At 58.9% G+C, this 22,749-nt stretch overlaps 4 protein-coding genes across 4 annotated transcripts; 3 read left to right on the forward strand and 1 right to left on the reverse strand.

Annotated features, from left to right (window-relative positions):
• Positions 1-164: 164 nt before the first annotated feature.
• Tssk6 (testis specific serine kinase 6) lies at positions 165-1,948 on the reverse strand. Its single transcript, XM_052162475.1, has one exon. The coding sequence runs from the start codon at positions 1,377-1,379 to the stop codon at positions 558-560; it is 822 nt and encodes a 273-aa protein (XP_052018435.1). The 5' UTR covers positions 1,380-1,948; the 3' UTR covers positions 165-557.
• Positions 1,949-2,047: 99 nt separating this feature from the next.
• Positions 2,048-8,956, forward strand: Ndufa13 (NADH:ubiquinone oxidoreductase subunit A13). Its single transcript, XM_052162476.1, has 4 exons — positions 2,048-2,181; positions 7,816-7,894; positions 8,521-8,592; positions 8,713-8,956. Exons 1-4 carry the CDS (start codon positions 2,088-2,090, stop codon positions 8,900-8,902), a joined length of 435 nt encoding a protein of 144 aa, XP_052018436.1. The 5' UTR covers positions 2,048-2,087; the 3' UTR covers positions 8,903-8,956.
• Positions 8,957-9,097: 141 nt separating this feature from the next.
• On the forward strand, positions 9,098-15,252 carry Yjefn3 (YjeF N-terminal domain containing 3). The gene is made up of 6 exons (XM_052162452.1): positions 9,098-9,231; positions 12,358-12,466; positions 13,592-13,702; positions 13,788-13,901; positions 13,980-14,130; positions 15,047-15,252. Exons 1-6 carry the CDS (start codon positions 9,158-9,160, stop codon positions 15,250-15,252), a joined length of 765 nt encoding a protein of 254 aa, XP_052018412.1. The 5' UTR covers positions 9,098-9,157.
• A 411-nt stretch (positions 15,253-15,663) lies between these two features.
• On the forward strand, positions 15,664-22,535 carry Cilp2 (cartilage intermediate layer protein 2). Its single transcript, XM_052162632.1, has 8 exons — positions 15,664-15,776; positions 16,505-16,603; positions 16,773-17,045; positions 17,528-17,683; positions 18,503-18,781; positions 18,977-19,085; positions 19,462-19,619; positions 19,711-22,535. Exons 1-8 carry the CDS (start codon positions 15,722-15,724, stop codon positions 22,059-22,061), a joined length of 3,480 nt encoding a protein of 1,159 aa, XP_052018592.1. The 5' UTR covers positions 15,664-15,721; the 3' UTR covers positions 22,062-22,535.
• Positions 22,536-22,749: the final 214 nt, after the last annotated feature.

Raw genomic sequence — 22,749 nt, forward strand, 5'->3', positions numbered from 1 at the left:
TGACTATAATAGAATTTGTCCGGTTTAGGGACAGAAGGATCAGGATTCGACTCTCCCTACTCCTGTTTTTAGGTCTAAAGATAGAATTTCCATATACATGCCTTTCTCTAAGTTGCCGAAACCTCCCCACTTCCCTGCTCAGTGACAAGGTTCCACCGCTAAAGTCATTTGCGAGGAAGAGCGAATTTATTGCAGGTTCCAACCTGGAACTTGGCGTGCACGGCCGGCCCGCAGTTTCTCTGCACCGCCGCAACCCACCGTGCAACAGCTCATTCCGCGCAGGCGCAATGCCTCTCTCTCTTCTCTTTGCGCCCCTCTCGGGGCCTTCTCGCCAGAAATCGAGGATGCGCATGCGCTCTCCAGCAATCGGGTTGAGCAGGAGGAATCAGAATCCAACAGCCGGCCTCAGTGGGCCGCCGCCGTGGGGGAAGGGGAAGGGACAGGGCGCGTGCGCAGTGGCGCGCGGCGACTTCGCGGGTTTCGCGAAGCTCGCCCTTCGCGCGTGCGCCGCCCTGGCTCTGTGCCTGGTGCGGCGGGAACAGCGAGAACCCCGGCTCCTAGCCGGAGTCCCCGGCCCGCAGCCAGCCATTGCGCGCCACCTGGCCCGCCGAGGGCCGGGCGGACGGGCTGAACTGTAGCAGCTCGGCGATCAAGGACTTGCATCGTTCCGACAGTTCGAGGCCGTCAGGGTAGAGCACGCCGCGCTTCTGGCGCCGGGGCAGGCCAGCAATGTCCGAGTCGTCGAAGGGCATGCACCCGGTGACCATGACGTAGAGCACAACGCCCAGGCTCCACACGTCGTATTTCTTGGGGTCGTAGGGGATGCCCAGGAGCACCTCAGGTGACGCATACGCGGCCGAGCCGCAGTAGGTGGTGCTCAGGTCTGGGTATCCGTGCGCCTGACGGCCGAAACCGAAATCCGTGAGCTTGACGCGGCGCTCGTCAGGGCTTAGCAGCACATTTTCGCACTTGAGGTCGCGGTGCACCAGGTGGTGGTCGTGCAGGTAGCGCACGGCGCCCGCGATCTGCGAGAAGAGTTCGCGCGCCTGCGACCCCGGAATGCGCCCGTTGCGCTGCACTGCCTGCAGCAGGTCGGTGGCTGCTGCCTCCATCACGATGTACAGCTTCCCATTGCACACTTCGATGAACTCGAAGACGTGTACGATGTGCGGGTGCCGTACTCCCCGCAGTATGGACAGCTCTCGAGGCAGGAACTTGTTGACGAAGTCCGGAGGCGCTCGCCTGCGGTCCACCACTTTAATGGCCACCGTCCCTTTATACTTCTTGGAGGTGGCCACCTTCACCTTGGAGTAGCTGCCCTCACCTATCGTGCGGCCCAGCTTATAGCCAAGTTCGCTCAGGAGTTTGTCGCCCGACATGGTGGCGCCCGGGGCGCGCGGAGAGCAGGAGGCGGCTGCTGTCGGGGGGCGGCCGGACTCCAATCTCGGGCCTAACCCATGGTGCTTGGCACCTGCACCCCCGTGCCCCCATGTGCCCACTCCCAAGGCCCTACAGCCGCGATGACTTTTATTGCCCGGGTAACAATTTCTGCCTTGTGAAGTGACTGCGGGCGTCACTCGGCCTTGGGGTGGGGACCCTCCCTCCCCCGCCCCGCGGGCTCCCTAAGCCCTTCTTAGGCTTTGTGACTCAATCGCCCTGAATGGCCAGTTCCTCATGAGAAGCCACTGGCGAGGGGACTGAACACTAATGTGGAACAGGAGAAGCCCCTGCCTGGAGTGACGGTGCTCCGCTGGGCGGAACCAGCCTGTTGCCTTGGCCCTTGGAGGTGGGGGTGGAAAGGGGCAATCTGCAGACCTCGGGCCTGGACACCATGGCTCACGAAGGAAAGCAGATGAACTCCAAGGCTTTTAGTGCAAGAAACAGACGCCCAAGAGAGCTTTAGACGCCTTACGCCCCGTCTGGGGCCAAAGCGAGGAAGGACTGCCTTCCGGAACGCAGGAAGGCTAGCGGAACGCTTCCGAATTGTGGGAGAACCACCCGAGTGACGGAACTTCCGCCACACTCAAAATGGCGGCCGCGCGTTGCCTCACTTCCGCTGGTGACCGGAAGTTGCGGGTTCTGAAAGTATGGCGGCGTCGAAGGTGAAGCAGGACATGCCTCCGCCAGGGGGCTACGGCCCCATCGACTACAAGCGGAACCTGCCCCGCCGGGGAGTGTCGGGTCAGTGTCTCGGCGGCGGCGGCGGCCTGCTGGTCGCATTCCGGCTGCGCTTGGTTAGGCGAGAGGGGCGCCTGCGGGCTGCAGAGTGCGCGGAGTGAGGGGAGGCGGCGCGGCGTTGGAGGCTTGGTTTTCTATTATCACATCCCGGAAGCCGCACTTCCCCGGGCTGGGAAACTAAGCCTGCGAGTAGCGCTAACCTGGAATTTGGAGGCTTTTGTTTTGTTTTAGGTTAGCCTCAAACTCCGTAGCAGAGGATGACCTAGAACTCTAGATCTCTTGCCTTCGCTTCCGAAGGCTATGCTGATAGATACGCACCGTATTCTTTTAAATAAAAAAAAATTTTTTTTTTGATTTTTTTGGATTTTGCAGATAGGGGCTGGCCTCAAACTCTTGTCAATCCTGTTTCTGCCGTTGGATTGCTGGGATGCCAGACAGGACCACCAAGGCAGGATGTGTGCTGATTGTAACCTAGCCTCTTAACCTCTAGCCTCCCTACAGCTAGTTCCTCCTCTGGCATTAGCTACCCACTCCCACCCCCCACCCTACAGGTTTTCATGGAGCCCAGGCCAGCCTGAAATTGCCAACACCCCCACCCCAACTCTGCCTCCTATAGATGTCAGCCCCCCCCACCACCACCACCATACTAGGCTGTGTAAGTGTTTTAAGTTACATTTAGAATTTTATTATCGATTTCAACAGGGAAAGCATATGAAAAAGTTAAGGTACCCACAGTCAGTGCTCAGAGTTACAGAAATACAGTAGTTAGGGACTGGGGCCCAATTGGTAGAGTGCCTGCCTACCATTTAGGGTCATCCTGTGCTACATAGATTCAACCTGAACTACATTAGGGACTGAGAGATTGCTTGGTCGTCAAGTTCTTCCAAAGGACCCGAGTTTGCTAACTCCACCTTCTACGAATTTAGATTTTTAGATTTTAATTCTTCAGACTTTACTGTGCATATTATGCAAACTGTGCCTCAACTAAGAAAACAAAGCCTTCAGGTCCTGTGTGACAGCTCACCTATGATCCCAAACATGGGACACAAAGATGGGTCACTACAGTTCAAGGCTAGCCTAAGCTATTTGGAGAGTGTTTGGTTCTGGATTCTATAGAGAAGAGCCTCTGGGGGAAGGGCAGCCCAGGCTCTGGGCTGGATAGTTCAGGGGTGGGGGCAGGGTGTGCCAGGTATAGACCAAGGGATCCTGGGAGAACCTGGAGGCCAGATCAGACTGCTTTGATATCTAAAATATGAACCTCTGACCCTTGTCCCAAGGCCCAAACCCAAGTGTCAAGTTCCAGCCAGCCAGGAATATATCATGGGAACCTGGTTTTTAAACCCCAAAACCTAGCTTGGCAGTGATGGTACAAACCTTTAATTCCAGCACCCAGAGGGCAGAGGCAGATAGATCTCTGAGTTTGGGGCCAGTCTAGCCTATAGAGGAAGTTCTAGAACAGCCAGGGCTATACAGAGAAATCCTTTTTCACAAATAAAGAAAAAAAATCACTCAGGGCTTTTTTGGAGTTAAGAGTGTTTCGGCTGCCAGGAGAACCTGGTACAAAAGAAGGTGAGCTGGTGTCCTAGCTCCGGGACTTTTTTTTTTTTTTTTTTTTAAGAATTATGTATTTATTTTATGTATTTGAATACATTGTTGCTGTCTTGAGACGCACCAGAAGAGGGCATTGGATCCCATTAGGGATGGTTGTGAGCCACCATGTCATTGCTATGTAGAACTCAGGACCTCTGGAAGAGCAGCCAGTGACTGCCGAACCATCTCTCCAGCCTGCTCCAGGACTTTTGAAGCACAGATCACAGGCTAGAGCACCTCCCCGTTCCCAGGGCCTCGCCTGTTTTCCAGGCAGTGAGGCCTACCCTCCGGCCACTTCTCTCCCTTTTTTCTCTGTTGCATTGTGTGTGTGAGTGAGCACAGATGTGCGTGTACCTTCTTGCACATAAAGGGTGGAAACTTGAGGAATGCGTCCTTCTACCCCGTGGGTCTTGGGGATTGAATTCAGGTTGTCAGGTTGGCAGCAAGCCCTTTATCCATCTTGCCAGCCTCTATTTTCATTCCTTTTCCTTAAACATTTAAAAACTGTGTTTCTAACTGCTTGCATCTATGCATGTATACTGCATGCATGTCTGGTACCGGTGCAAATACAAGAGGTGATCAAATTCCCTGGAACTGAAGTTATGTGAACTGCCTTGTAGGTGCTGCAAGAGCAGCAAGTGCCCCACCCCCCCCTACAGCCCTGACTGTTCCGGAACTCACAGGATTAAAGGCGTGCCCCGCCACTGCCTGGACTCAAATGTCTGTGGGGATGTGTAGGTCCGAGAAGAGCTTTGCAGAGTCAGTTTTCTTCTATCTTTCTGTGGGTTCCATTCTGCAGCGAGAGGGTTCAGCAGCTGAGCCATCTTGCCAGCCTCTCTCTTTGACCTTTTTCTGAAGTGTGCGCTCAGGCCTGCACTTAGACTAAGTTGGTGGTCTCCTTAAGTCAGGGGGGCTTATTTATTTATTTGTTTATTGGTTTTTCAAGACAGGGTTCCTCTGCGTAGCCCTGACTATCCTGGAACTCACTCTGTAGACCAGGCTGGCCTCGAATTCAGAAATCCGCCTGCCTCTGCCTCCCAAGTGCTGGGATCACAGGCGTGCGCCACCACCACCCAGCTACCCTGCACCTATTTTGTTTGTCTCATTGTTTTGAGACATTCAGGTATCTTTGTTTTTAAATTTTTGTTTATTTATTTAGAAACAGGGTCTCATTATATAGCTGTGGCTAGCCTGTAACACTCCATGTAGATCAGGCTGGCCTCAAACTGACAGATATCCACCTGTCTCTGTCTCCCAAGTGCACCACCAAACCTGGAAAAGATTTAAGTGTCTGTATGTGCACGTGAATGCAGGTGCTCCTGGAGGCCAGAAGAGAGCATCAGATTCCCTAGAGTTGGGGTTGTAAGGCACCCAGTGTGGGTTTTGGGAACAGAACTCTCTTGTCCCTACTCTTAGCACAGAGCATGTGTGTGTAGTCGCAGGTGGCCTTGGGCCTGAGTTCACAGCTTCACCACTACTGCAGCTCTGCAGTCCCGCTGGCTGCGAGGGCGCTGCAGTGCCTGCCCAGTGTTGGTTCCAGCTGCACTTCCAGCCTTGCCGTCCATGGCTAGTCCTGTCCCAAAGAATTCCCAAACTGGCTGGTGGGACTCGTGTGTCCGCATTCCTACCTGTGGCTCCGCTCCTGGTCGCTGGGAACTGCTATAGCCTGGGGAGCCAGGAGGAGCCTCCCCTGTGTGCAGACCCCAAACTGGCGGCCCCCAGACTGGTTTCAGACGGGCCTGTCTTCTGCACCCCCTTCCTCTGCAGCTGGAAGTGGCTTCCATTCACAGTTTCACCTGCATCTCAGCAGCCCTTTCGTTATTTTGGGGTTTTGACACAGTCTCACTGTGGGGCTCTGACTGGGCAGGAACTTACCTTGTAGCCCAGGTTGGCCTTGAACGCAGAGATTCCCATGCCTCTGCCTCCTAAAGGTGTTGGCCACTGCGCCAGGCAGCTTGTGTGATTTTCATTATTGGTGACTTGAGTCTGTATCTTGGGTCCTGTGTCATGTCTGCAAGTAGTGTGGCCTGTTGCGCTAATGGTGTAATTTATAAGAGGCCTGGTTCTCTTATTTAAGGGATTTGTGTTTGTGTTTTCTAGAGTGCATTGTGTGAGCTGGGTTGGACTGCACTGTGCTGTGCACACCTCCGTTTGAGTCAGGCTCTCACTGTGTACCCTGTGGGGCTGCAATTCAGAGTGGACTGGGAAGCCTCAACCGTAGTGCTCGTGCCCCATCTCCTAAGCAAGCGCTGCTCTGCACCTCTGTGCAGGCGGAGCTCACGGGGTTCACCTGCCTCTGCCTCTAAAGCCTTTCTAGTTTTAAACAGAATCTCATGTAGCCTAAGATGGCCCCAAACTCTCTATGTAGCCAAGGATGACCTTGATCTATTGACCCTCCTGCTTCCACTTCCACGGGCGTGCAGCGCCACTCCTGGTTTGTGTTATTAGAGACAGAACCTAGGAGATCGGCGTGCTAGGCAGGCGAGCACCAGGGCTACGGCGCATCTCATGCTTCTGGGGGCCCAGGCTAAGAAAACTTCTCTTCCCCATTAATTATTGAGACATCTTTGTACAAAGCCAATTGTCCGTAAAATGTGAGGGTTTATTTGTGGATCATGAACGCCTGGTTCTGTCCTAGCAATCATGACTGTCCCCTTGCCAGCATATCTTTCTGCATACACAGCTGTTTGAAGTTGTCGCATTCAAATCCTGAAACTTTGCTCCTGAAAGCAGCCAACACCTCCCTGCCTCTTCACATGAGTCTCATGACCTGTGGGTTTCTGCAAGGGGAAGAGGCCGTGGTTCTGATGGTGATTGTGTGGGTCTGCACACAGTGTGGGGAGCACTGACACCCACTCACAAGCTTATTGCCTCAAGAAGACACAGGGTGACGTTACCTCCTACAACTTCAGCTGCTTGGGGGCCTGGAGTGAAGGATATGACTTGTGCGTCCGCATTCTCTCCACGCCCATCTCCCATGGCTTTTCTTGAAATGCAGCCACCCAGGTTCAGGAAAAGGCAGGGCGTTGGCATGTGACTCCCTCATCCCAGGCTCCCTACTCTAGATGCAGCCAGGGTACCCTTGGGTGCCCACATATAAGGACCAGAGCTGCTCACAAGGGCTTGTTTGTTCTTCTGAGAAATTGCAGGTCAGTAATCTGCTCGAGCCATAGTCTAGGACTGAGCCTCAAGCCGGGGCCCTAGGAGTCTCTTAGCTGTTGAAAATGAGGGTGCAGCTGCATCTACACCACGGCCAGCTGGCCAGAGATGGCCACGAACAGCTGGGGCTTCCCCAGAGAGCTTGTACCTCTCAGCCTGGGACCCAGACACTCATGCCCATGGCTGGAGGACCTAGCCTTGAACACAAGCTGTAAGGTTTGAACTGGTGTGGGAGAAATGTTTAGGTCCTGGCACAGCCGAGGATCCAGGCAGCCCTTAGAGCCTGGCTGAGATTCAGGGCCAGTCCGGCTGCACCCCAGAGCCTGCCCTACCCCCTGGGCCCAGCCTCTATACCATCTGTAGTCACTGGTAGGGGACCCCTGGGGCTTGTCCTGCCAGTCAGGATTAGCACTGCCCCTGCCGGTCTTCAGTAATTATTTATGGTGGCCCCTCTTCCTGGGGTGTAGGGCAGGTGGTCTACCCTGCTGAACCTGCAGTGCCTTGGAGTCAGGAGCAGGCTGTGTGGCACCCCAGGGCACCTCCAGCCTCTGGTGGGGACCATCCTAATGCTGACACCTCCCACGAACACTGTAAAACTACCCCGTTGCTACTTCATAACTGTAATTTTGCAGCTGTTATTGCTAATTGTAATGCAAATGTCTGATGTGGGACCCACAGGTTGAGAATTGCTGTTTTGTCTTCTGGGGCTCTCCTGTCTCTACACTGACCTATACCTTCCAGAAAGTACAGCAAGCCACTTCCTGGGAAGTGACTGAGGGAGGAAGGAAGGGCCACCAGGGGAGGGTGTAGAGCCGGCAGGCACTTCCCACTGTTGCTAAGTGGGGTCCTGGAGGGCACCGTGCTGAAAGGGTCTCTTTTCTCTTGCAGGGTACAGCATGTTTGCTGTGGGCATCGGGGCCTTGATCTTTGGTTACTGGAGAATAATGAAGTGGAACCAGGAGCGCAGGTAGGCCCCGCTCACCACTAGGGGTTCTGTGAGGATGAGGGTGGCTATGGCTGACTGGTTGGGGCGAGGACCTGTATCCAACCCCTACTTCTTGTCCTGAAGCGAACTGCTGACCCCAGGCCTTCAGCTGTAGGACTTGGGCTTCACGGCTGGCCCTGTGTGTGGTGACAGCAGGTGGTCACCTTGGTACACGGAGGCGGGTACAAGAGAGCCCGAGACCAGGAGTGCCGCAGATGGGAAGTGCCCCTGGACAGAACCCCCTGGGCTAGATCACTGCTTCCTCAGCTCCTGAGCTTGGGAGGCTCCCGACTCCTGTGGGGATAAACAGGGTCAGCCGAAGCGCCCAGCTATTTTGAGAACAAAGGGAATTGGTTTGGTGAAGCCCATCCCCCTCCATCCAGGGCAACAAGCAGGGCTATTTTCAGGAATTTTAAAAAATATTTGAAAGGAAAGTGAAGCCAATGGTTTTGTGGCTGCCGCAGCCTGAGCCAGCTGTGCCCTAGCTCGCCCTCCTGTCCCAGCTTCGGTGGCCAGCATTGGCCCCAACCTCCCCCTCCCACCAGCGCCACTGTGTCCCACACTCTCCCAACGGCCACATCTGACCCCACTGGGTTTTGGTTTTCCAGGCGCCTGCTGATTGAGGACTTGGAGGCCAGGATCGCCCTGATGCCTCTCTTCCAAGCAGAAAAGGACCGGAGGTGGGCCCGGGTGGGAGGTGGGCCCGGGTGGGAGGCCCAGCCCAGCCGTCAGGACGGGGAGAGGCCCCTAATCAAGGAAGGGAGAGTTGCCTTGAGCTCAGCCATGCCCTGTGGCCACAGGACCCTGCGGATTCTTCGGGAGAACCTGGAGGAGGAGGCCATCATTATGAAAGATGTGCCCGACTGGAAGGTGGGCGAGTCTGTGTTCCACACCTCGCGGTGGGTGCCGCCCCTCATTGGCGAGATGTATGGGCTGCGCACCAAGGAGGAGATGGACAACGCCAACTTCGGCTTCACCTGGTACACGTAGGGCCTGCGCCGACGCAGAGGAAAGAATATCAATAAACGTGGATGATTATGACTCCGTACTGACTCTATTGTGGATCCTTATACAGCGCCTGCGCCTGTCATCACAGAGTTAAGTCACCCCGCGCCTTGGCCGGTGGCTATATGCATGCAGCTGCAGCGCCTCCTAGTGGCCCCTGATTAGCAGGCGCCTAGTCACAGGGCTCCGCCCCCAGGCCAGGCTTAAAAGGCAGCGCGGAGCCCGCTGGCCTGTGCGACCATGAGCAGCAGTGTGCAACACAGCACCGGCCCTGTCCAGCTGCCGGAGGAGAGGGAGGAGAGGCGCTTTCTCAGGTCAGCAGGGGTCGCGGCCAGGGTGGCAGGCTGGAGGCAGGTGACCTAGGGTCGGCTGGGAGCTTGCAGATGCATCCAAAACTGAGTTGCCAGGGAAACTGCATTCCAGGCAAACCAGCCCTCAGTTACCCATGGGGTTCTCATTGTCAGAAATGGTTTGAGATGTGGTGAGGGGCCTGGAGTCACACAGAGGCTTTGAATATCCACTGCCACTGGGAGCCACAGGAGGCTCAAGATGGGCTTGTGATGCATTGCCAAGGCCCCTGGCACATTTTGGGGTACAGAATGTATGCGTGCCGCCAGGTGCTGGGGAGGGCACCAGGGTGCCTTAGCTGGATGGTTCCTTGCCTTTCTAGAAGTAAATTGGGATTGTCAGACTCAGTTCCCTTCAACACTGGTCCTGACAAAAGATCTAAGCCTGGCTGTGCTGGTCCTAGGAGCTGGAATTGAGGGAGGTCTCCCCGATACTGGCCACAAATGGCAAATGGGCTGCCCTGCTGCTCCCCCAGATCACATCTACTCTGCCCACCAGGGTCAGCGCTGCCCCATGGTTGGGGTGCTCTCTGACTACTCACTGACCCTGCTGTCAGAGTTTCAGGTGAAGATATGAGGACACACCCCCCCCCCCCCCCCCCCCCGCCCTGCAGAGGCAGCAGCCGTGGCTGTCAGACCAGAGTGGGACTGAGCCTCTGCACAGCCATGCCTGTGAGTGAGGCCGGAGGCCCCGGCAGGTCTGCCTTCCCCGAGTTGTCTCTGCCTTATTTAAGAGTCTCTCATTAAACCTCGACTGTTGATCGTCTTGGCTGGCCAGCAAGGCCACAGATCCTCCTGTTTGTCCCTTGACAGTGCTTGGGTCACAGGCACACCTACTGTATGCAGCTGTTTACCCACCTCTTCCTGACCCCTACCCGTTCTAGGAATTAAACTGATTGCAAAGCCAGCAGCAGTTTGCCGACTTGCGGCGTGTCTGTGCATTTGGTGTGCAGGTGTCTGCACAGGCACTGGGGCCCTGGAGCTGCCCGTTGTGGGTGCTGGGAGCTGAGCTCAGGGCCCTGCAGGAGCAGTGCTGCTCTTAGCCACTGAGACACCTCACAGCCCTCAAGCACGTTTCTGAAACAATGCCACAAAGCAGAACTGGTGAGAGGCCTGCCTCACCCTCCGAGTGCTGGGGTTCCTGTCGGGCCTTATCCCACTCTGGGCAGAAGCTGGATGTGCTGTGCCAGACGCCGGGTGGGGGGTGGGGGTAAGGGGTGGGGGGCCATGCCGTCTCCATCCTCTGCACCAGCACACACTCCTTCCTCCAGGTCTCCTGTCCTGCACCTGTGCTCCTGTCTTCCAGCCTGACAGCTTTGTTTCCTTTCTTTTCCCCATGAGACAGGGTTTCTCTGTGTAGACCTGGCTGTCCTGGAACTCGCTCTGTAGACCAGGCTGGTCTGGAACTCAGAAATCCGCCTGCCTCTGCCTCCTGAGCCCTGGGATGAAAGGCGTGCTGTACCGTGTCCAGCTCTGACCATGTGTCCTGGTGTGTGTTGGGCCCTTCCCACCCTGCCCCCAGGCTTGCTAGCTTTGCCCCAGCTGTTTCTGCCTCAGGTCATCCCAGGCTTGTTCCCAGGTGCTCTCCTTCCTGCCTTGACCTTCCTCCGTGCTCCTCCCACCCTCTAGGATGCCCTGCCTGGCGTCCAAGTCTTGGCAGTGCTTCCTGGACAGTGTGCACCCCACACCACCAGTCCACACCTGGAAAGGGAGTGGAGGGGGGGCTGTTAGCATCAAGTAGACTCTGTCCTCCAGCCCCGAGCCTCGGTTCTGTAATGCAGTCTCCACCTTGCCAGTTTGCCAGCCTGTCAGCAGCAGAGGCTGATGCGCGCACGCGTGCGTGCGTGTGTGTGTGTGTGTGTGTGTGTGTGTGTGTGTGCGCGCGCGTGCGCGCGCGCTCAGCATTTGCTATCCCTTTCTAAGACATGTCATTTCCCTGATGTGAGTGGAACCTTGAGCCTCACGAATGCTTGGCTGGTGTTCTGTCAAGTCATATCCAACATTAAACTGTTAATGACTTTTGAACAGAGACTCATGAATTACGTGTGGTAGAGGCAGGCTGGAGACAGGCCTCAGCCAAATGGTGTTAAAACCTACAGCCCACCTCTCTGGTCTCAGGTAGCTTAATTTTTCTTACTAAGATAGAGTCTCATACCAGGCGTGGTGGCACAGGTCGCCTTTAATCCCAGCACTTAGGAGGCAGAAGAAGGTGGATCTCTGAGTTCAAAGCCAGCCTTGTCTACAAAGCAAACAGAACAAAACAACAACCCCACCCACCCCCAAAAATCAACCAACCAAACAAAAGTGTCACTATGATGTATCCTGGCTCACTGTTCTGCCCCCCAAATACTGGGATTAAAGGAGTTGGCTGCCATGCCTAATTCAGGTAGCTTTATTCCATTGTCCAGTTGAAGGCATCCTCCTGTTTTCTTGAATGAGCTGCTAAACTCTGCAGACTTAAAAAAACCACTTTGACAAGCCACACTTAACACGCCCAGCCGGGCCGTGGTGGTGCACGCCTTTAATCCTAGCACTCTGGGAGGCAGAGGCAGGCCTGGTCTACAGAGTGAGTTCCAGGACAGCCAGGGCTACACAGAGAAACCCTGTCTCGAAAAAACCCAAACAAAACAAAACCAAACCAGCAGGCTCCCTCCAATGTGCTGGAGTGTTCTCATTGGCCTCCGTGTCCGAAATCAAATTCTTTTAAAGTTGAGGTGAGTGAGCTAACCAGTTAGTTATACATCTGAGGGGAGAACACGGAACTCAACTCAACGGCAGCCCACCCTGGGCTATGCCTGCGGGGCTCAATCTGCATTCATCTTTCCTTCTGAGTCTCTGGGTCTGTTCTCTGCAATAAAACCACCACTCACCGGCAGAGGGCGCGCGCGTCTCGGGTTGCAGCTGCCGTTTCAAACCATGCTTGTGGGATGAGAAACCATGCTTGTGGGATGAGATGGTGGCCCCGGGCTCCAGGCCACTGAACTGCTCTTGGGTAACATCAAGCCCAGGGTCTTCGGCCGGGTCTGGGCAGCCATCCTGGAGTCTCTCTCCCCTGTCTGCGACTCTGAGCGTGCTACCCAACTCTGTCCACAGCACCTCGGAGGCGGCTGCTCTGGAACGGGAGCTACTGGATGAGTACCGCTTCGGGCGGCAGCAGCTGGTGGAAATATGTGGGCACGCTAGTGCTGTGGCTGTGACCAAGGTACCAACCAGCCCTTTTCGCTCGGGGCCACTTCAACCTATCACTCGAGCCGGGAAACTGAATACAAGATGACACCAAAGAACCCAGACCCAGGGTACCAGACAGGACAGAAGTGGAGTCCCCAGAGACTCAGATTGGGGGGAGCCACCTACAGGGTGGGGCTGAAGCTTTCAAGGTGCAGACCTGGGTCTCCCACAGGTGTGACCTACCTGACAGCTAACCCTGCCATCTGCACAACCCCAAAATGCCCCAATGAGAAAAGAGGTCCTAAGATGGACAGGGTGGGGCCGCAGTGGGCCAAATGAGGTCCGAAGCGGGGGGGGGGGGGGCGGGGGGGCAAACTTCGTGTATCTGGCTCCACTAAACCTTCACCCCCAAGATTACAGGAAGGTCAAAGGCGCTTGCTGTGAGGCCCACTGAGCCAGTCTTGGGAAGCCCAAGGAAGGGTTACAAGGACCTCCCAGCACCGCATATGCCCTGCCCCTCATGTTTTTAAATTTCGTGCATCTTACCCCGCCCCTGGGTGTGAGTGTGAGTCTGTGGGGCGGGTAGGATAGTGTGAGCTAGTGTTCTTCCGCCATGTGGGATTCAGGAAAGAAACTATGTTCCCTTCAAGAGCCTGGTGGCGAGTTCCTTCATCAGCTGAACCACTCAGCTGGCTTTCTTCAGGAGGCCAGCTTGCCCTCCTGGTGGTGGTTCGCAGCTGCTAACTCCGCAGTTGGAGGTCTGAGGTAGAATTGCTGCAAGTTCAAGACCAGCCTGAGTTAGAGTGAGGACCTCTAAAACAAAGTATGCGCAGACCGATCGTTTGAAGTAGAAAGCAGACAGACGGGAAATACCGAAAGGTAAAGGCAGGAGTGGGGCAAACAGACGGCCTAGGCTCCACTCTTGCTGAATTGGGGACATCCCTCTGGGATCACCCCACTTTTCACCTTTTTTTAGGGAGCCGGGCGAGGGAAGTGGGAATGTGTCCTAAGTGCATACTACTAGGTAAACCAACCGCACTGGGACTGGGCGCAGAGGCCGCCTGAGTGCGCCGCATGCAGACCACCTCTATGCCACGGCTCCGTCCTTGCCCCAGACGCCCCGCGATCGAGCCGCCCTGCTGTCCTGTGTATGTCTCAGGCGTTCCCCTTGCCCTCGCTGTCGCGGAAGCAGAGGACGGTGCTAGTTGTGTGCGGCCCGGAGCAGAATGGCGCTGTGGGGCTGGCGTGTGCCCGGCACCTGCGGGTGTTTGTGAGTAACAGGGTCGTGATGCGGGGGACAGAAATGGGGCTGGGGTTCCCTCCCGCCTCCATCATCGAACACGGGTTCCCCCCAGGAATACCAGCCCAGCATCTTCTGTCCCGCGCATTCGGCCGACGCGCTGCACCGTGACCTGACCACGCAGTGCGAGAAGATGGACATCCCCTTCCTGTCCTTCCTGCCCGCCGAGGTCAGATGCCCCCGCCCTGCCCCTGCCCCTGTCCGTGGGTCCGAGCGAGCGTAGCCCCTGACACCGCCCTCTCCCCAGGTGCGGCTCATCGACGACGCGTACGGGCTGGTGGTGGACGCGGTGCTCGGGCCGGGGGTGCGGCTGGCGGAGGCAGGCGGGCCCTGCGCGCGCGCGCTGGCCACGCTCAAGCGACTCTCAATCCCACTTGTGAGCCTGGACGTCCCCTCAGGCACGCCACCCAGGGGCAGCCTGGTTACTCTAGCCTGGTTTTTCCATCCATCCCAAATTCTCCCCTGCACCTCCTCCACCCCCACCCTCGGTTTTCCTCGTCCAACTCTTTCAACCTCAGCTTCCGCGTCTGCCCTCATCGTGTTTCACACCCGTCCTGACGGTGGGAGCGATACAAAGCCATTACCCCCAAGTGGCTCGGTGTCCCCTTGGTGAGGTCTCCACCCCACCATCAGCCCGGTTGCTGGACTAATGCGAGCTCCCTCGACAGAGGCCACGCCTGCCAGGCCAGAACTGTTAGGGACAGACAGCGCTCAGCCTCCCGTGGGGGCTCCGAGGGGTGTCCCCAGCTGGATGCCTTCAGGACCATCCCAGACCAGAGCCGAGGCATAGCTAGTCCGAGGGGGAGGCAGGAGGTGGTCCCGGAAATGTGAGGGATCCCGCACTTGGAAGCGCGGCTCTGGTTAGTGCCTGAGGCTGGAGAAAAGTCCGGGTTGCTGCTTCGTGCACCGGGTGGAACCGAAACCCCTGGTGGTTTGGGGAGAGGGCAGAGTCCTGACCAATGCAACACGGGGTGGGTCAGAGAGCCAAGACGCCTCGGGTCGGAGGGGGGAATCAAATCCGGTGGGGATGCGGGGGCACAGTGCTGAAGGAGGGGGTCTCGGGTCGCAGTACAGGGTGGAGACTTAGAAGGAGGCTCTGGTTTGAGCGAGGGGGCTCCTGACCGCTGTGGACGGAAACCCGGCTCCGAATGCGGAGGCTGGGTCTTGGCAGGCGAGCGGTGGAAGTGGTGTAGTCGGGGGGTTGGGGGCGGTCCTGCGGTCAGCAGGTCTGACCGCTACCCACGTGCGTGGAGGGAGGCAGGGCAGACTTGGTCCGGGGCCCGGAGTCCTCAGCTCGCCCCCTTCCGCCCTCAGGCTGGGATGCGGAGGCCGGCGGCGACACGAAGGACGCGGTGCAGCCCGATGTGCTGGTGTCCCTTGCGGCGCCCAAGAGCTGCGCGGGCCGCTTCTCCGGACGTCACCACTTCGTAGCCGGCAGATTCGTGCCTGACGACGTGCGCCGAAAGTTTGGCCTGCACCTGCCAAAATACACTGGCACCGACTGCGTGGCCTCGCTGTAAACCGCACCAATAAACATCTGCACCACCTCTGCCTCTGCCTCTTTAGCGCACCAGGCCAGGGGTGGGCGGCTGGGGAGGGGACTTCCTCCGGGTTTGCGGAGAGGAGCTGCGCCGTGCAGTTTCCTAGCATGGAGACGTCCAGGCTGCGGGGTGGGGGTGGGGTGGGCTACGGTCCTTAGGGCCGATGAGAACACTATAGAGAACGCCCAGCGAGCGTCCTAGGGCGCCCAGCAGCTTCAAGTTTAAGACCAGGGGGACCCTGCACGCGGCACGGGACGTAGTTGAAGGAGGAGGGGGAACGCAGGACCCCGGGCGGTCTAAGGGAGGCGGCACCGCGGGAGCCAAGGGCGACCCAGCCCGGTGTACAGGGGCGTGGCTTGCGGCCGCGTTCTGCCCCTTTGGTTCCCTGCAGCCGCCAGGCCCGCCCCAGTCGGATCCCAGAGCTTCGCAGAGCAGCTCGGACCCGGCGATGGCGTCACCTCTGCCCTTGCTCTGTCTCTGCGTCGCCGCCGTACACCTAGCGGGTGAGTGAGATACTCGGGTCCCCACCCCCCAGGTCGACAACAGCGCGCGCAGAAAAGCGGGGGGTGGGGTGGGGGGCAGGGCACCTCATAAGCGTCACAGAGAGCGGGTGAAAGAAACCTCTTCCACCGTCCCAGGAAGGTCCACTTGGCCAAAGCTCTGAGCCAGAAATCGCCAAGTTTCCAAATCGGTGCCAATCGAGGGGGTCGTAGCTGTCCCTCCGCGGGGCGTGTGACAGTACCATTTCTCAGAAAGCTGGGGTCCAGGAAGAAGGGGTTTTTCTGAACCAGTCTATCTTCCTAGTCCGTCTTCGAAAGATGGAAAGCCAGAGAAACCAAGGACTTAACTGTTGGCACCTTGCGCCCCACCTAGAAAGACTCAGGAAAGCAGAGGGCAGGAGGGACTTGAGGAAGAGACCACAGCCTCTGCGGGTAGAGGCAGAGCCGGATGCGTTCCACTTGTGTTTGATGAACATTTGAGCCCAGAGGTGTAGAGAGGGACATAGAGTCGCCTAATCTGTGGAGTGTCAGGGCTTCAGAGTCCGCTGCTAGTAGTGGGAAGGCTTCCTGGAGTGCGTGCTGCAGCAGTCCCCAGGGGTAGAGCTGGCCTCCCGGATCCTCAGCTTTCTATCCCGTGAAATGTGATAGTCAATGTTCCTCCCCCTGTTGCAACCAAAAGAGGGGTCTCTGTGGTCGTGGTCCCTATCTTGTGCTTCCTCGAATTCCCACAGACGCTACCCCCACCGAGGAGCACACTCCAACCGCCAGGGGTCTTCAGGGACCGCTGCCAGATGCCGGCCAGCCCTCGCCAGCCCTGGAGGCCTGGGAGGGTGAGTCACCTCGGCAACCCGCCTATGTGATCCGGGCTTGGTGGGGTCAGCAGGGAGGGAGAGTGAGGTGTTCGTGGACATCACAGCTCCTGGAGGCCCTGACCTCAAGGCTCCACGCTGGAGGGGCTAGCGGGAGGTGGGATCCGGGCTCAGCATGTAATGCCCGCAGAGGCCAGCGAGTGGACGTCATGGTTCAACGTGGACCACCCGGGAGGAGATGGGGACTTCGAGAGCCTGGCCGCTATTCGCTTCTACTACGGTCCTGCGCGCGTGTGCTCGAGGCCACTGGCGCTGGAGGCGCGCACGACCGACTGGGCACTGCCAGCTGCAATAGGCGAGAGGGTGCACGCCAACCCAGAGCGCGGCTTCTGGTGTCTCAATCGCGAGCAGCCGCGAGGCCGCCGCTGCTCCAACTACCACGTGCGCTTCCGCTGCCCACTGGGTAAGGGCGGGGCCCATAGGTTTGGGCGGGCGGGTACAGCGTGACCCTAAACAGCAAGGCCCAATGATGGTAGGGCATGGGCGTGACGGGCGTGTGTGGGCGTGGCTTAGATGAACACACCTATCGGCTCGCGGAACAGTGAGGATTCAGCGAGCTGGGCCCAGGTTGTTGTAGGTAGTGCACTGACATGCCAAGATCCCATGCGCCCACCCTGAAAAGCTCGGTGTTGGAAGATGTCTTACGCCTCACTGTATTGAAATCTGATGGGGTACAGTAGGGCCAATCAGGACTGCACCTGGCAAGGAGCGGGGTGCGGAGGGTGCGGGCAGGTGGAGGTGAGCTCTGTGCAGAACTGCAATCTGCCCCTGCAGTCAGGGAGGGCGTATGACGGGGGGGGGGGGGGGGGGACCGGACCCACACAATCCAGAAAGCCCGCTGCCCAAGGTGGGCAGATCCACCTCATCTCCCTCTTTGCTCCGCAGAGGTGCCTTGGGGCGCTTGGGGCGCTTGGAGCCTCTGCTCCAAGAGTTGTGGGCTAGGTCGTCGCCTGCGCCGCCGCAGCTGTCAAAGCTCGTCTGGGGACACGTGTCCCGGGAGCCCCCAGGAGGCGCAGAAGTGTGTGAGATCACGTTGCCCAGGTAGGAGGGACGGGGGGGGGCAGAGGAGGGGCTTATCAGGGTGGGGCCCACATCAGAAGGGGCCCAGAGGACTAGAGCAGTTGAAGTGGAGGTCATGCACACACTAGGGAAGGAGGCTATACAGAGGGGGTCGGTGGGTGCTGGGCAGGCACGGGAATGAAGACCTGAGTTCGCCTAGTGTGCACACTGAGATAGCCCTGTATGTAGACAGAAGCCAGTTGTACAGTCTGGGTGCATGCATGCAGCCGGCAGCCGCTGCCTGTCCTGCTCGCCCACGCAGACACGAGGCCCTGGCCCTCCCTGTACCAGACAGCAGGCCAGCCAGGAGGGGACTGGAAATTCCACTTGGGCCTGGGCTCCACAAACATCGTCTGCAGACAGCTGCAGCAGGGCCCTCATATAGTGGGGGCACGAAGCGGCCAGTGGTGGGGACCCCACCCGGCGCCACTGCCCTCAAGTTTCCACTGGAACTTTCCACTTGGTGGAGAAGCAGCAGTGTTGGAAAGGAGACAGATGTTGTCCGAGACAGTCTCTCGCTCCCAGCCCCCACCTAGGTGTTCCTGCCCGATGAGTCCTTACCATCTTTTAAGAATCGGCCTCTTTGGTGCTCTTGGACCCCTCTCTCCCTGGCACCTACAGGCCCACCTTCCTCACGTGCTCCTGCTCTGCCCACTTAGCCCTGAATCCAGACTCACTCAAGTCCAGCCACGCGGGAGCTTGTAGGGAACTGGTGGGAGGCAGGGTTACATATATTTGTGGAAAGAGTGCAAAGCCCTCCCCAAGAGTTCTCTCTGCCCCTGCCATTCCATGTCCCCCTAGGGTGTAGCTCTGACACCTGCTGGTGCCCCAACCACATCCTCTTGGGTTTGGTTGTCACCCCATCTGGACGACCGCTGTCGGGAGCCAGGGTCTCCTTGCGAACTCGACCTGGCACCATAGCCACCAGTGGTACCCAGGGAACCTTCCGAGTGCCAGGAGTCTGCGCCGGCAGCAAGGCCAACGTCAGTGCCCAACTAAGTGGGTTCTCTGCTGGTACCGCCCAGGCCCACGCCAACAGCTCTAACTCAGCCACGGTCACCATCATCCTTGAAGAGTTAGGTGAGTGTCCCTGTAGCCAAGAACATGTGAGTTACAGAGGAGGATGTTCCAGACCAAGGGGGAAAAAAATTAAGCTGTGACTCACGTGTTGACCGCACAGAATCTCTCAGGGTTGTCCCTGAGAGAATTCGAAGAAAAGGGGGGGTCCCTGGGGTATAGCAGGGTCATGAGCTTGGCCAACTCTGACCCCCTCAGGGAAGCCGTACCTGCTAAAGCATCCTGAATCTCGAGTTCGGGAGGCAGGTCAGAATGTGACCTTCTGCTGCAAGGCCTCGGGGACACCCAAGCCCAAGAAATATTCCTGGTGAGTGTCCCCCCAAACTCAGGGAACTCGGCCGACTTTGGGTTGAACAGGAAGGTACCATGTGGTACTTCAAAGCCGTCTAAAACTAAAGTGTGACGTTGAACACGTAAGTAATCCCAGCACTGAGATATGAGCTGAGGCAGAAGGATTGTCGTGAGCTTGACGTAGTGTAGGTTACAGTGTGTGTGTGTGTGTGTGTGTGTGTGTGTGTGTGTGTGTGTTACCATGTTTGAAAGCTGCCCTCCAACTTCCCTGAAAAGTGCTAGGCTCAAGGAAGCTGAGCTCCGGGAAGCCACTCTTCTCTCCTAGAGACAGATGCAGCCCGGCCACCGTTGCTAAGGTCCCCATAATGCTGTGCACTTACTGCCTTCCTCAGGTTCCACAACGGGACCCTACTAGACCGGCGCCAGCAGGGGTCTGGGCCACACCTAGAGCTCCAGGGGCTTCGCGAGGAGCAGGCAGGGGAGTACCACTGCAAGGCCTGGAACGAGGCGGGCACCGTGCGATCTCGCGCCGCCCACCTCACGATACTCGGTGAGTGTGGTCCAGTCCAGCCCCACCCGAGCCCAGCCCAAGCCCCCCACCTCAGCATCCCTCCCATGACCTGGTTGTATGGAATCCCCAGCTCCCGGCCAGCCGGCCTGTGATCCCCGACCTCAGGAACATCTGATCAAGCTTCCGGACGACTGCGGCCAGCCGGGCGGCGGCCCCACGTACCTAGACGTGGGTGTGTGTGCGGACACGCGCTGCCCGGGCCCTGTGGGCTCCGGCCCTCGGTGTGGGGACACGGGCTCTCGCTGCTGCTCAGTGCTGCGCCTGGAGAGCAGAGACATCCGCTGCTCCGGCTACGTGCTCCCGGTGAAGGTGGTGGCCGAGTGTGGCTGTCGAAAGTGCCTGCCCCGTCGGGGACTGGTGCGGGGCCGCGTGGTGGCTGCGGACTCCGGGGAGCCCCTGCGTTTCGCCAGGATACTGCTGGGCCGCGCACCCATCGGCTTCACCTCCTACCAGGGCGACTTCACCATCGAGGTACCGCCGGCCACCGAGCGCCTCGTGGTGACCTTCGTGGACCCAAGTGGCGAGTTCGTGGACAGCGTCCGCGTGCTGCCTTTCGACCCTCGCGGAGCCGGAGTGTACCACGAGATCCGCGCGCTGCGCAAGGCGGCAGCAGTGTTGTTGGACGCGGAGCGGGGCGGTGAAATCCCGCTGGGCGGCACAGAGGAGGCGCCAGCGCTAGGCGAGCTAGTCCTGCCTCCCGCGACCTTCCACCACCCCGACGGCCGTCCCTACACGGGACCCGTGGAGGCGCGTGTCACCTTCGTGGACCCTCGTGACTTGGCATCTGCGGCTGCGGCGTCCAGCGACCTGCGCTTCCTGGATAGCGCGGGGGAGCTGGCGCTGCTGCGCACCTATGGCATGTTTGCAGTGGACCTGCGTGCGCCCGGCTCCCAGGAGCAGCTGCACGTGGCGCGCGCGGACGTGCGCGTGGACGCCGACCACGTGCGCATGCCCGGCCACGCCGAGGCTCTGGCCCTCTGGTCGCTGGACCCGGAGACCGGCCTGTGGGAGGAGGAGGGGGCAGGGCAGGGAGGCGGCGGCTTCCGGCGTGAGCAGGCGGCGGCGCGCGTGCGCAGGGAGGAGCGCGCGTTCCTCGTGGGCGCGCTCACCGTGCGCGAGCGCCGCTTGTTCAACCTAGATGTGCCTGAGCGGCGCCGCTGCTTCGTGAAGGTTCGCGCCTATGGCACGGATCGCTTCGCGCCCGCCGAGCAGGTGCAGGGCGTGGTGGTGACGCTGCTCAACCTGGAGCCCGCGCCCGGCTTTACGGCCAACCCACGCGCGTGGGGCCGCTTCGACAGCGTGGTCACAGGGCCCAACGGCGCGTGCGTGCCGGCCTTCTGCGACGCCGAGCGGCCCGACGCCTACACAGCCTTCGTGACCGCGGCTCTGGGAGGTGAGGAGCTGGAAGCCGCGCCGTCGCGGCCACCCGCGACCGCGACCACAGTGGGCGTGGCGCAGCCCTACCTGGAGCGTCTAGGCTACCAGCGCACCGACCACGAAGACCCTGCGCTCAAGCGCACCGGCTTCCGCTTGAACCTTGCGCGTCCGCGCGCGGGCCGCGAGTCCGAGGCGCACGGGCCCGTGTATCCGTGGCGCCGCCTGCGCGACTGCGAGGACGCGCCGGTCACCGACAGTCACTTCCGATTCTCGCGCGTGGAGGCGGACAAGTACGAGTACGACGTGGTGCCGTTCCACGAGGGAGCGCCCGCCTCGTGGACCGGCGACCTGCTGGCCTGGTGGCCCAACCCGCAGGAGTTCCGCGCGTGCTTCCTGAAGGTGCGTCTGCAGGGCCCGCAGGAGTACATGGTGCGTTCGCACAACGCGGGCGGCACCCACGAAGCCACACGCGGCCGCCTCTATGGGCTGCGCGACACCCGCAGCGTGCGACACCCTGAGCGCCCCGGTGCTTCTGCCGCCTGCGTGGAGTTCAAGTGCGGCGGCATGCTGTTTGACCAGCGCCAGGTGGACAGGACACTGGTGACCGTGACCCCGCAGGGCAGCTGCCGCCGCGTGGCCGTCAACACGCTCCTGCAGGACTATCTAGCTCGGCACCCGCCGCTCGCCCCTGCCGATGACCCCGCCGCGTTTGCCATGCTAGCGCCGCTCGACGCGCTGGGCCACAACTATGGCATCTATACGGTCACCGACCAGAGCCCACGGCTGGCCAAGGAAATCGCCATCGGCCGCTGCTTCGACGGCTCCTCCGACGGCTTCTCCCGGGAGATGAAAGCGGACGCGGGCACGGCAGTCACCTTCCAGTGCCGGGAGCCGCCCGCCAGACCCAGCCTCTTCCAGAGGCTGCTGGAGAACCCCGCATCGGCGCTAGGCGACATCCGTAGGGAGATGGGCCAAGCCACCCGCTTTTCCCGGGTTCCTCAAACCCAGGCGGGAGACACCGGCCCCTTAGGCCCTGGGCAGTGACCGGGCTCGCGACCCCACTCTTTGCCTTGCTTTAGACTCCCGTATCTTGGGAAGCCTCCCTGCTTTGGCTGCCAGGTTTCTGGGTACCCTTGCCCCTTCTCCGCCAAGAATTTGGTCAAGATGAAAACTAAGGGTGCTGGTGGGAAATTTGGGCAGGAAGCTGAGGCCCTGTGACCAGAAACAGAATGTCCAGCAGAAGGAGAAGCCAGGGTTGGCGATGTGGTTGTCCACCTAAGGCCTGGGCCTCAGCCAAGGCAGGTTCTGAGGGACTCGAATACCCTGCCCCAGCTTTGGTTCTGAGGTCTTATTTATTGAGATTAAGCCCCAGTGGGTGGCTGTGAGTCGCACAGGTCGGCCCGTGGAATGTGGGGAAGGGGAGCTTTGCAGGGGCAGCTCGGGCGAGGGGAGACGGTCCCATGGTGCTTGGGAATGCCCTCAGGACTCGGCCCTGCTAGTGGGCGCAATTAAAAATGCTATGACTTCCAACCCCTGTGTCAATTTAAAAGGATGTAGGCTGGGTGGGGATGAGCCACACGGGACTGAGGCAGGAGCATGCCAACATCCAGGCCAGCCTGGACTAGAACGTTGCTTCTGAAAACCAAAACCCACCAAATTAGAAGAGAGAGGTCTTGGAGGCCCACAGGGTCCTGGGTGTCAACACTAAGGGATTCCTGCGTGGTGTGGTACA

This window comes from Apodemus sylvaticus, chromosome 18 (assembly GCF_947179515.1).
Source record: "Apodemus sylvaticus chromosome 18, mApoSyl1.1, whole genome shotgun sequence".
Lineage (NCBI taxonomy): Eukaryota > Metazoa > Chordata > Mammalia > Rodentia > Muridae > Apodemus > Apodemus sylvaticus.

Excerpts from the sequence above, each read along its gene's own strand:
- Tssk6 (XM_052162475.1), bottom strand. The coding sequence starts at position 1,379 with ATGTCGGGCGACAAACTCCTGAGCGAACTTGGCTATAAGCTGGGCCGC.
- Ndufa13 (XM_052162476.1), top strand. The coding sequence starts at position 2,088 with ATGGCGGCGTCGAAGGTGAAGCAGGACATGCCTCCGCCAGGGGGCTAC. Across the intron at positions 7,895-8,520 it reads AAGTGGAACCAGGAGCGCAG|GCGCCTGCTGATTGAGGACT; the intron begins GTAGGCCCCGCT and ends TTGGTTTTCCAG. Across the intron at positions 8,593-8,712 it reads CAAGCAGAAAAGGACCGGAG|GACCCTGCGGATTCTTCGGG; the intron begins GTGGGCCCGGGT and ends CTGTGGCCACAG.
- Yjefn3 (XM_052162452.1), top strand. The coding sequence starts at position 9,158 with ATGAGCAGCAGTGTGCAACACAGCACCGGCCCTGTCCAGCTGCCGGAG. Across the intron at positions 13,902-13,979 it reads TGTCCTTCCTGCCCGCCGAG|GTGCGGCTCATCGACGACGC; the intron begins GTCAGATGCCCC and ends CCCTCTCCCCAG. Across the intron at positions 14,131-15,046 it reads GAGCCTGGACGTCCCCTCAG|GCTGGGATGCGGAGGCCGGC; the intron begins GCACGCCACCCA and ends TTCCGCCCTCAG.
- Cilp2 (XM_052162632.1), top strand. The coding sequence starts at position 15,722 with ATGGCGTCACCTCTGCCCTTGCTCTGTCTCTGCGTCGCCGCCGTACAC. Across the intron at positions 16,604-16,772 it reads AGCCCTGGAGGCCTGGGAGG|AGGCCAGCGAGTGGACGTCA; the intron begins GTGAGTCACCTC and ends TAATGCCCGCAG. Across the intron at positions 17,046-17,527 it reads GCGCTTCCGCTGCCCACTGG|AGGTGCCTTGGGGCGCTTGG; the intron begins GTAAGGGCGGGG and ends TTTGCTCCGCAG.